The 13,401-nt window shown below is 36.2% G+C and overlaps 1 protein-coding gene across 2 annotated transcripts in view; it reads left to right on the forward strand.

Moving 5' to 3' along the window:
• The window catches only part of LOC146001629 (ATP-binding cassette sub-family A member 2-like), a 146,873-nt gene that overhangs the window by 91,098 nt on the left and 42,374 nt on the right, over positions 1-13,401 (forward strand). The window contains exons 25-30 of one of the 2 annotated variants that reach the window (XM_083139182.1): positions 1,559-1,731; positions 2,748-2,935; positions 5,094-5,201; positions 5,553-5,694; positions 7,436-7,600; positions 8,082-8,308. In XM_083139182.1, the coding sequence (XP_082995308.1) occupies positions 1,559-1,731; positions 2,748-2,935; positions 5,094-5,201; positions 5,553-5,694; positions 7,436-7,600; positions 8,082-8,308 (1,003 nt within the window). The remainder of the gene's footprint in view (positions 1-1,558; positions 1,732-2,747; positions 2,936-5,093; positions 5,202-5,552; positions 5,695-7,435; positions 7,601-8,081; positions 8,309-13,401) is intronic. The other variant, XM_083139183.1, reaches the window with a different exon arrangement.

Raw genomic sequence — 13,401 nt, forward strand, 5'->3', positions numbered from 1 at the left:
ATCTGATTTTTCACCACTATAACAATGAAATTTTATTTTATTTACTGGTTTTTGAGCACGAAATTGACTGTGTTTGTACTGAAATTTTGCTTTTTTATTTGCCAAATTATGTGCCTCTAGTTATTACATATATGAATATAAACTAGAACTGAGATGTCGATGCTGATGTATTGGTGTCAGCTGATACCAGTGATATCGGTATTGCAAAGTATCAGTTGAATTTATTTATCGATACTTTACTGGAACTTAGGTCTTTCTCAAGGTCTGTAAAAATGCCATGCGAAATTTTTGCCGAGTGTAATTAACATTAAAATTAAGTAAAAATCAATTATTTTTTTTTGCACCAACAATGTGAGAAAAATGGATTTTGTGATTACATAATAGGTATTTTAATATTCTGATATGATTATTGAATAATTTAAAGCAAGTTGATTTGTAGTGGAGTGGAATACTTACACAATACCATTAATCAATATTTTGTACCATTTTAATTGTTAAAATTTCAAACATTGGTATCGGTTCAAGATGATATCTGCTCAGCCACTTCCAAAAGTTAAGCACACGATAGTAAAATCAACAAAAATGGAAAAGTAAAGCTTTGATTAACACAAAGTTGCACATGAAGGTAGGAAATGTATTTATGCATTAAAGAAAACAAGAATTGTGTACAAAGATGAAAAGAAATATTTACTTTTCGTAAGTTATATGATGTCGTCACATTCAGGTCATTAACATAATGATGTTTAAAGGCAAACAAACCAAACAAAACTTACATTAATATGGTATGTGACCACCCCGGACCTTCACACAAACTTTACAACGATTTTCCATGCTTTCAATGAGGTGATCAACCATCGCAGATGCGAGCAATGGCCATTCCTCCATTAGGGCAGTGTGCGATATCCCAGTGATAAAACTCACTGAAATCATGTGTTACATACATTAATTAGGGAGATAATGAGCCATTTATGTTCTTCAAGGAACATTAGCAACTGGTTTATCAGATTGATAGAATATTTATTATCAATAATGGTAAATTTTGTATTGGTACTTCATCTGTTTCAGCAAGAATTTCATATCAATCCTTTCCTCTTTGGAGTGCTATATTCATTAAAAGGAAATGGTGCCATCTGACATCATGATCATTCAATGTAGATTTTTGCCGGTTTTTGAAGTTAAATGGTTTTTAGTTAGAATTTATCTAACATTTGTTACATTTTTAGAAACTTGGTGAAAATGTAGGCTTGGCCAGAACTAATGGCATATTATTTTTATTGCTCTACCAACAAATTTACTTAGTCCTGCATTCAACTAATTTTTTTGCTTTCACTGTTTTACCTGTGTGGACTTTTCTCAACCAAGCCAGGACTGGCTCAGTAACTCAGTTGATGCACAAATTTGCACATTATGCAGAGACCTGAGTTTGGGTGTGCATTCTTCACCAAGTTTCTACATGAGTTCAGTTCGTGTGTGTGCAAACAAATAATATAATTTCATAAATTTCCTAGTTTCTGTGGAAATTTAAAATAAACAAAAAACATTTGTTTCTTCATTTCAGATATTGCTGCCAGCCTTTTTTGTTTCTTTAGCAATGTCGGTTGCTTTAACAGCTCCAAAGATAGAAGATTCTCCACCAATAATTTTGTCTCCATCACAATACTACAACTACACACAGCCTCGTGGGAATGTTGTGCCATTTTCTAATCATAAAAAGGACTTATTGGAGCCAAGGTGATAACAAAAGTTTTTCCTTTTTTTCTTCCTTCACTTTAGGTTTTTGAATCATAGTACTTCTTTAAAATGAAAAAAAAACAACAACCAAGAAACCATGTACAGTCAAGTTCAAATATATGTGTATCTAAATTGTCTTTCAGCTTGTTTTGTCTAGTGCAAGGTTCAATATTTTGTTTACAAAACTGACAAGTAAGCAAACAATTCTTCTTTCACACTACCAGTATAATAAAAGAACAACCTATATAAGTAGTTAAGATGTGAGACAAAGTTGCATGAAAATAACTATGGACAATTTATGTTCGCATATCTTTGCACTACGTTTATATTCTTATTGTTTCTGTATTACCTGTTACCATCAATAAGGAGATAAAAAACAGTAAAATTGTATTAATGGTAAATAAAATAGGTTTAATGTGTATAATGGTAGGAAATAAAAAAAATATTTATGTACTTAATATGAAGTCATTACAGAAGATTTTAATTTAAATTTTGCCAGTTATGAACCTTGTGTTAGTTTGGGGATTCATGTTTCATTATTTTGATTTCTGAACCAAGGAGCTTTGTCAAAATATGATATTCTATAAACTAGACTGAAGCAGATTAATACTATATCAATATTGGACAAAATAAATATTACCGAAAATGCACCAGTATTTCCATTAAATGGCTTCTAATTGAATTTTGTTTTTTTCTTCAATTTTTAAACAAAAAATATAATGGTATCGGTATTCCACCCAATACTGTGTCCTACTGGCCAGATAAGTGATCCTAGTTTTGTAAAGTATATCACTAAATATGTTGTTTATTTTTCTAAGGCAATTGGTTAAAATTCTGTCAGTTTATCCGTAGTTGAAAAGTTGGAGGAGGCATATAAAATTTAATGGTTAAGGTAGATGTGCAACTATGCGTATTAATAGAGCAGTTCCATTTATGCACTTATTACATTGGTGGTTGCAGTTTTAGATTTTGGAAACTATTGGCTTTATTTTTTTTATTCTTTATTTTCTCCCCAGAGCTTTTCACCATGCTGATTCAAGGCGGTTGGTGGAGACACTTCACTATCCTTCAGGAATTGGAGCAACGTGTGTTCTAAAATTTCCACACAACAGTACATTTGACATAAGCAATGTGAATCTCAGCGTACGCAACTTTGAGCTCTCCTCCTTCTTTGAGCCGATGTGTCAGAGTGTCTTCGTGCCAGGTAAGGGTAATAAGACAAGTACAGACAACCAGCACTACCACATGATCCATTGCCAGAAACTATTAAATCTTCAACTGTAAAATGAATAACTCACTGCATATTCTACCACGAATTTTTAGTTTCTCTGTGCAACAACCATCATTTCCACATGAAATGTGGGAAGAGGAATGAAAGATCTTTGAAATATTACTAGGTGTCTGTTCATGAAAGTTAATGATGACATCACTAACATTTGATATTTAGATGCCACTCTATCAGCTGCAGAGAATGTAAGCCTGTAAGGGATTTTGAAGTTTGATTCTTCTGTACCTTAGCAGAATAAGATATATTCCTGTTTTAGTTTCCTTGTACTTTATTCATGTCTTTTGTAGAGATCAACATGATGCATGTGAATTTCTTGAGAATACTTCAAACCAACTAGGGGTTTGCAAAATGGAAATTTTTTGGTCACGACAGGATTGAGATGGAAAATTTTTAAAATCCAGGCAGAGATTGCACATAATCATACCAACCTCAGATTCTATAAGTTACCCTTGGGATGAGGGGGGGAGGCTCCTGTGTAGTGAGATGGAGCGAGCGGTGTCAGGTTTGATTCCCAGTGGGAGTCCTCAATTTTTTTGTATTGGCCGTGAGAACAATTGGGAAGCTACTTGAAAAGAAGTAGAGGGCTCTCATCTTGAAAGCCAGAAAACAACAGCGATGCGACTTCGTGCACTGATTATGTTTATGTTTCACCTGATGAAAAGATCCATGCTGTCAAGCCCTGGCCCATATATCATGGTTTCTAAATATCCAGTACCCTTTCTAGGACAAAATATATTGAGTACCTGGTTATACATTGTGTTTCTAAAGTCCCCGAACTCTGACTTCAAAAATTCATTGTTAAGCAACAATGCAATTTTTTTAGAAACTGTTGCTTGTGATTGTTTGTTAGTGTTGTTGGAACATACAAATCAACACTAGATGACAATGAACGAAGAATGCATGCGCAGTAGGCAGCAAGAATGAAAGCCAGATGTCCAGTTGAAAACGCGCACGAATTCAGTTTAGTCTTACACGGGAGCAGAGGGTTGCTGTTTTGGAAGCTTACTTTCAAGTTAAATCATACGAACGCTGTATAGAGATCTTTCATAGGAGATATCCCAACGCTCATTTACCTGGAAAAACAACAGTGTATGATTTAATAAAAAGGTTTCGTGAGACAGGAAACATTGCAGATAAGCCAAGGAGCGGACGACCATCAATTTTCACAGAAGACTTTCTTGTGGATGTTGGTGAAAAATTGCAGAACTCCCCTAGGAAGTCTCTGAGGCGGCTTTCACAAGAGGTAGGAAAATCTTTGTCATCTTTTCACAGGGCTGCACAACATCTGAAGTTCCGAGCATACAAGGTGCGAGTAGTTCAAGAGCTACGCCCATTGGATTTCGAGAAACGCAGAAATTATTGTCAGTGGTTCAACAGATTTACGCGGAACAATGTGGTCAACAAACTGAACAAAACATTTTTCAGTGATGCGGCCTGGTTCCATTTGTGTGGATATGTGAATAGTCAGAATACTCGGATATGGGCTACAGAAAATCCTCAAGACAAGAAAGTCTTCTGTGAAAATTGATGGTCATCTGCTGACGATAAATTCGTGCACGTTTTCAACTGGACATCTGGCTTTCATTCTTGCTGCCTACTGCGCATGCAACGTTGTTCATTGTCATCTAGTGTTGATTTGTATGTTCCAACAACACCAACAAACAATCACAAGCAACAGTTTCTAAAAAAAATTTCATTGTTGCTCAACAATAAATTTTTTAAGTCAGAGTTCGGGGACTTTAGAAACGCACTGTATAAGTTAATTAAGAAGATAAATGAACCATTCTGATTATTTATGGAATGTTTATAATTTTCTAAGTGATCAGTAGATTATATGTTACCTTTCAGGAAATTTTATATTACTAATTTACAGATATTCCTTAATAAATATATCCTAAAACTTATTCGGTTTATATACTTTAATTTTTCTTCTTTCTACATTTGGACTTGTCATTGCTACGGTCATGGGATATTGAGTACATCATGTTTTAAATGTGTTTTGATGCTGTCTGTCTCTTTCAACTGGATGTTTCAAAATTTTCAAAAAGGCATTGCAAATTTTCTGTTTTTCCAGGCATTCTGTCTGACTTAAAAAGACAGATTAAAAATATGAAGTCTACAGATGTTAATTTCCTACAGTATTGGCATTCTATGCAGGCACTCTCTGTTGAGAGGGTGGAAGGTAACATTGTTATTCATGTAACTCTGAATCATGTTTCCTGTGATCTACTGCAAATTCACTCTACGTATTTGTCAGTGCACAATTGCTGTTGCACATATCAATTAGGTTTTGTGATGGGAAATGCACATAAGGCTGGTCAATTGTAAACTCATTCTCAAAATAGGAGCTGCACATATACTGATATATCTTCAGAATGCAAGAATCTGTTCCAAAGTGATGATACTGAGTATGCAAATACACAGGGGAGAGGGAAGTGGTATAATGTGTTTTGCTGTATCTTTGGAGCATGTAGGTGTTTTGTTCTGGCAGTATCATGTATGTATTTTTAATATTTCTTCATTATTTTTCTAGGTTTGCCACTAGAAAATTTTGTTCCTCCTGCACCAACAATGAAGCCTATTGTATCAAAATATGCTGACGAAAACTGGGAAGACCTCCTCAATTTTACTGAGTATTGGGCACTCACATCTCCACCACCAATTACCAAGGAAAGGTCAGCATAATGTTGTATTTTTAATAGAGAATATCACTTTGGAAGCATTTAAAGGGTCGCAGGGGATGCATATAGTGTTAGTGGCATGTACGATCCCTTCAAACCTACCATTTTGAATGTGAAGCAGAAATATCCTGTTGTAAATAAGTGAAGACAATTAAATGTAAAGAGCTGCAGTTCTGATTTCTCAATTTTTTGAAACTACATTCCCCAATCTCAATGATTTTGCTCATAGAAGGTTGCTGTTGTAATAGATTTTCAACCTCCAGACACAAACAACATAATGCATGAATAATTCCATCCTGCTTCTTGTAAAATATACCGTATTTAAGCATGTATAGTGCATGTGCGTGTATAGTGCGCACCCTGTTTTTTTATGGGTAAAAGTTACAAAAAGTTATATCTCATATATAATGCGCAGTACAATCCAATCCAGTTTCAAGAAATGGCTTTCTTTCTTTTCGTAAAGCTGTTGCTATGCTGATCAATAGTAAATAACATCATACCTATTCAGTGAGTCATTTGTTGCTATGTGGACCAAGAGGAGAATATCCTCTTGTGTAAACAATAAGTCATCAACCCAAGCCACCTCCCCCATCTCCCTCCAGTGTGTTTAGCATCCCAAAGCTTTCACTCTTAAACCACCTTATTTATTCTGTAATAGTAGAAAGCTAGATCAAAATTATGTTATGGATTTGCAGGGCTCAGGAAGGTATTTTCTATTATTTCTCACCCAACAAATACTGCTGATATGCATCCATGTGACAAAAGGTGCATGCTTGAATTTTGCCAGAGTTGCACTGCTTTTCTTGGTGTCGCAGAACATTACAAAGTGAAAAATCGTGTGAAATGACCTTCACACTTTTATACGTGGTTTTTATCATTCCTTCTTTACTTTTTCTAAAAGAACTTCAAAATATATACTTCTTCCGTGACTGATATAACATTTATACAAAGCACATTCAGTACCTTCCAAATAGCAGTTAGCAGCACAAGATTTCTTCCATTAAGGAATTTACACACTCTGTTTATAATTATTTGGCCAGTAATACATTTTAATTATTATCTTATGTTTTCTTTCACCCAAAGCACCATAGAAATCAGAACGTTCCTTCATTTTGTGATGAACTTATTTCAACTGCATTCCACATTAATGTCATTATCTTGAATGAAATTCTGTTGCCATATTCAGAAACTGCAGGATTTAAGCTTTACAACGATATATAACATGATGGGGTCCAGTAAACATGAAAAATCAATTCAAGTGTCCCAAAATCATGGAATGACCTTGTAGAGTTTCACGTTGGCTGTCCAAATTATTTCATTCATAATACGCACCACACTTTTGGGAGCAAAAATTTTGGAAAAAAGTGTGTGTGCATTATACATGAGTAAATACGGTATTCACTTTTTGCGTTACTGATCTAATGTTTCTAAGATACTGATTTTGCAATATTTCGTTGGACCTCATGCTCCCTTTATCAGAAAAGTTACCAAATTATATTATTAGCACATGATGCATCTTGTAAATGAAAATCTAAAGTGTTCATATTTTACTACGTTTTATTCTTAGGTTACATTTGTAAATTATTGCAGCAGTACAACATTAGAAGAAATAAAGAAAATGGTTTTTTCCCTGGTTGAACCACAAGTTTCACATAACTTCAATTAGTTATAAAACTATAATTTCAAATAATAATAATAATGTAGATTGCTCATTGCTTACATCTTCACTCGGCAGGTACTATCCGATCTGCCACTGTAGTTCAGATAAAACAGGCTTCGTGTGTCCCTCATATGGCTACACTGATCCAGAGTTTTTCAAGGTGGTCACAGGAGACAATCTGATTGATATCTCTGGGCAGAATGAGAGTGAATACTTCTTATATACAACAGATATGTACAGGTAAGATAATGACTAATATGAATCATATAGCTGTCTTAGAAACTGAAGATAATAGTTGGAAATTTACTACTACATGTGTGCCTACCAATTTGCCCATCTTATACCTTGTTTTGCTGATGTGGTATTATGTGAGACTCGTACACAAAAGGGCATATACTCGTTCACATAGTAATATTTCACATGTGAAATACATAAATGAATATGACAAGGTACAACAAACAGATTTTTGTAACATTCTAGTAATGTATTTAGAGTTATTTTAAATGAAAGAAATATTGGCAGACTGATCAATCTTGATTTAATTTTGTCATTTTGGAGATCCTTATAAGATATTATTGAAATATCAGTACATTGCAAATTATGAAGTGCTCCTTAAAATGTTGCATATGTTAACAAAGGTTTTCCACTCTCTCCAAACCTTTTGCATCTGTTGATCCTATTAAGTACTAATTACTATTTTTTCTGTGTTTCTTTCTATAAGGTTGAGGAGGTATGGTGCAATGACTTTTGGCCTAATTCGTGACTTTGTTCCTGTGAACTTTGCTTGGAATGCTCCCACAATATTTAGAAAGATTGCAGTTAGGCATGCAGCTAAAATTTGGTACAATCATAAGGGATACCATGCAATGCCTACCTATGTAAATACCTTGAATAACGCTATTCTGAGGGCTAACCTTCCACCTGAAAAAGGAAATCCTGCTGCATATGGTAAGTGTAAGATACCAAAACATACCAGGCAGGTAAATAATAAGGAAGCAACATAATGAATTTCTAAAGAGAAAAAGCAAGATGTGCTGTGAAAGTCAATGGCGGATTAACGGGACCCACTTTCGAGGGTATGGACGGTGGATGACTGCTTGTAACTGCCGCCTATTAGGTTCAGTTTGTGCATCTGATTGTGTGAGATCTCCGTTTACTCTGTAAACTGGTAATTAGTTGCTATTTTAGAAGTGTCGGGTAATTGGGAAGGGGGGGGGGGTTGATCTTTTATAGCTGGGTGCCAAGCATCTTTATATACTGTAATCAAAGTTTCCTGAAGACATGCAGAATGTTCAGATTGCACTGTGAGCTGCATATGTATCCAGTCCCGATCAGCCAAACAGCATGAAGTGAACAAAACAAGCTTTGTCAAACTTACGCAAGTTTAGACCTCACAATAAATTATCAGTGACGCACGCAGGATTTTCGAAAGGGGATGGGGTTACGTATACTTTTTATAGTATTCAGTCCTCACTTTACCATCTTTTCCTGTCTTTTTTTTTTTTTTTTTAAAGAAATACTGACCAGACTGACCCCATCAACCCCCTTTGGGCACGCCATTGATTGTTATTTAGATCCATGTTAATCGTCGATTTATTATTGGATTTAGAAGTCTTGCGGAGGGCAAACACTCCTTCCACCAATAGTTTCCCCGTAAATAACGTGTTTCCTTTTTTGTTTCTTTTTTTTGTCTTCCCGTCAACGTTTAATATTGCGTTATTTATTTTCAGCACGTGAATTGTTCCGATAATAAGCGGCGATTATATTATTCTTAGCATCATGTGCATTTCTTTCCTGCACTGCTTTGTTTGTTCAAGGTGTTTATCAGATGGAAGAACAAGAAGAAAAAAAATTGGTTGTCTTTTTTTTTAAACTCCTTGCTTTGTATCTGGTGCTCGTGTTTCCTATTGTCGAAGGTTGCAAGATTCAAGACAATGCTATTTTTCTTTCCTTCAGAGTGGATGAGTCATAGCTCTGGGAGCCTCGAGACAAAACATTGGGACCTGTTGCCAGCTGCCCATTGCTGGGAGACACTCCTCCCACCGGTTTGTAACGGGAGGAAGGGGGAGACAAACAGGTGGTGGATCCATGCCGAACAAGTCTTATCAGAAGTGTACTCATTCCAGGCCAAGGTGCAGAAAGAAAGGAGGAGGAAGGCAAAAGGGAGGGGGGAGAAAATCACTGATTAGATGTTTTCCCATGCTGTCAATGCTTCCCACATATGAGCAAGATATCTGATGCCGGGCTTTAAGGAAAGAGAAAAGGTTTAAATCTTTCAATTACTGCATAACTGTGCACAGTGGCAGATTAATTTGCTCCTGTGGGGGAAAGATGGGCTTTTTTCTTCTTCTTTTTACTGGCCGTATGCTATGTTCGTTGAATGTGCATATTCAGGTTCAACAGCAGCAACGTAATTTTAGACGTCAGAGGAAAGGAGATGGGAGATCGCTTATCGCCATTATGTTAATTGGTTAAGTTGTCTTGTGGAAGGGGCTCTCACTTACACACGAGAAGAAAATCGGGGCAGAAATACTTTGCACTTTTCAGTAATTACAAGACTAGTGATGTTACTATAGGGGCCATGAGAATGCAACCCTCCCCCCCCCCCCATGAAAATGAGAAAAAGGTGAAGGAAGTTTTCCATGCACTTTGCACCATGCTCCGGCTGCCTTTACCCCACATATTCTTCAATTTTAGCAAATTTGAAGGTGATGTGATCAGCACCATGCTTGGGGAGCCCCCTTGCTATTTTGGCCCAAATACAAATTTTCATGGCATTTAGATATGCACTAACTTTGGCTGCTCTCAGAAAATATTGCTGCACCCCTTGTTTATTCAGGCATTTTCCTTGGCCCCATCACTTTACAACATACATATCGTGCAATATGCATAGAGAAAACATTCTCTGCCTCACGTAGAAGAATTATTTATCTCAACTTCACCCCCCTTCCCCTACATAATTGATTTGACATGAATATTTTTCCATCTGTGAGTAAAATATTGCCCTAACTGCCCATAGAAAAAAATTATTACTTTAGCTTGTGCGTTTTCAACTTCATTCTGATAACCAAATGATATAGTGTCCATGAAAAACTTGAGATTAAAAATAATCGAACTATATCCAATCATATTTCCTTAGGAATCTAAACAAATTTCCATTGAAGAAAAAGTGCCGTTGTTATCCGGTATTGCAAATCCTTAAGTTTTTTAATTTTCAACGTTGCAAACAAGAAGAAAGGAAAATTTTTTACAAACAAGTCCCCCTCTTTTTTCGTTCCTGTCAACTTTGAAGGATTCCTTAAATGTGTGGGCAAAGAAGCGAATGGTGATCCGAGTCCCGTTGTCAATTTTCCACTCGCGTTTTTGTGGATGGGTAGGGTGAACAAAGACACCTCAGTCACACACATTGTGCCCAAACTCTACGGAAGGCAGCATTTAGAGATCATTGGTTTGGCAACAGTGCGCTTGTTGTCTGAACCTGCTGCAGAAGGATCGACCCATTTCAGCTTCACGGGGAATGCAAGATGTGTCGTTTTCCCTTCCTATCCCTCAAGGGAGGTATGACAAATGCTAACTTGTGCACCTCCTCCCCCCCTCCCTCCTGTAGCACGAAAACTTAACTTCTGGAAGTTCAAGGTCACGTGGGGAATGCGAAAGCAAGAAACAGGAGGGAGAGAGAAGTCGCATGGTCAAAGGAACAGGTTCCTGGCCAATTTTAAAACATCGTCATAGCTCAGAGAATATATATATAGCAGGAAACGGGAGTTAGAGCGAACGTAAGACCGATTTGAACGTCCTATTATTTAACATGGCCTTTTGCCGGGTCCTGACTGGATGAATGTATTAAAAGGGAAAACTATAACATGGGAACGTAAAATCGGGGTTTAACTATAATTAATGTACTCTGTGTTTGGGTAATGACTTGAAAATCCTGGAATACCTAGAGAAGTCAGAGCATTGAACCTTTGTGTGAAAGAGCCATGGAAAGTTTGAGAAATTTCATGCAAATTTTCAAAAAACTAGATACTCAGGGATTATTATATATCATTGTTGGAAATTTGGTAAACACTAATTTACTGCAACAATTGTTTCATTGTTACTATAAAAATGATGTTTCTCTCATCACATTTGGAGCCCCTGTTTTCAAGTTTTCACTCTAAAAATATACTGTAAACAGAGGCAAAAATGTTTGGAAATACATTTCAAGATGCCTGTAAAAGCTGGAAAAATCCAGGATTTTTTTTTTTGAGAAAATGTGTGGGAATCTTAAAATGTTGAAATGTTTAAACAACATATTTTCTAATTGAATATCCATTGCAGTCATCTGATTTTTTACATTAATTAAAAGAGCAAATGTAGAATTCAGGTTTTTCGTGGAACATTTACAATTTTATATTAGAATATTGCTTTCCATAATCTATTTTGGTTTGGTTTGATTTGTTGTTTTAAGTCCACTTTATGCACATTAATTAATCGGGACTGGACCTACAGTTTAAAGTGGAATCCGAACCACTATGTGCCTCCACCGGGTATCGAACCCATCCATGATCTGTATCCGTACGTTATTGGTGTTACTTAAAATTTCATATCTGTCCATTCCTATTAAATAATAATTGGTAACTGTATTTCTTTTCTTGATGTTTGAATAACACACAATCATTTTCTGTGTATATACGAGGGTGATTCAAAAAATAAGGTAACAAGAGCTCTCACAGGTATCATATCTCTCCTATTCTTCGAATTTCCCACCAGGCTTGCACGAGAAGAGCACAGCTTTGTCACACAGCCGTTCGATAGTGCATATGTTGCGTCAGACCCTTGCAATATCAGTTGGAAGCTGACTGCGCTCACGGAAACATGGTCAAGTTGGAAGTGCGTAGTGTGATCAGGTTTTTATGTCTAAAGGGCACCTCACCAGCAGAAATTCATTGTCAACTGGTTGAGGTGTACAGTGCTAAAGTAATGTCACAGAAACATATGTGGATTTGGTGCACTGAGTTCGATAACGGTGTAAAGAGTGCACTCACGGTCCCCGAAATGATGTGTCAATCAAACGTCGTTATGTGTACGGGAGACCGGTCGTGACTCTCGGTCCAGGTTTTCAAGGTCGGTACTGAGACGGTCGTTTATTGTCATACTATTGCGAGGCGGGGATAAATACCTTGAAATATTACACTGTTTAGTTTACCTTTGATCTGTAGATTCGAACAATCATAACACACTAATAGCATAATATCCGGTACCTGAAAAACGTCAAATAACAACACTGACGAACGGTAAAAAGTGAATATATATTGTAACAACAAAAAAAATATTGCAATCAACAACTGTTTTCAAAGCCTCCTCAAATTCTCACAACATTCACTCTTCTCTCTTTCACACACATGAGGTATTTTTACATCTGAAGTATAGATACAAATGATGGATCTCATTAACATATCATTCCTTTTTTTTGTTTTAAACTGTAATGTGAATTTAGGGCATTTGTCTGCCAGCTCCTGTGCTCTTTTAAATTAACTTAAGTGTCAGCCCTCGGAAAGCGGTTAACTAAGACAATTGGGTCGGCGTGGTTAAATCTTTCGTTCGAATGAACGTATGCATCCAGTCGTAAGCACGACATTATACAAGTTTCTCGGACGGGGGTAATACACATAAGCCTCTCTCGTCCAATGAGAACAACTACACAATTACATAGTGATGCAAAAACTTAATTGGCTCCAGCTGCCGGAAATACACAAATCAATCGTCGGCGCGAGCAAAAATTACATCAAAAACCACTATGCAACAAATAATACTATTTCATGTGCACGACCTTGCAATAAAAATTACACTTTCCACAATTAAAAAGGACTCATCAGTCAACTATTGACAAGTTAAATGGCGTGACGGGGCGGTCGGTTACACCAAAATTGGAGCACACTTTGACAATTTACACTAAATATTAAAGAAATAAAATGGAGCTTCTAATCCTGAATGCAGACAATTAAATTAGAACATCTGAACATGAAATAACCCTTTTTTTACAACAATACCAAAAATTA

This window comes from Lepisma saccharinum, chromosome 17, assembly GCF_977018435.1.
Source record: "Lepisma saccharinum chromosome 17, izLepSacc3.1, whole genome shotgun sequence".
Lineage (NCBI taxonomy): Eukaryota > Metazoa > Arthropoda > Insecta > Zygentoma > Lepismatidae > Lepisma > Lepisma saccharinum.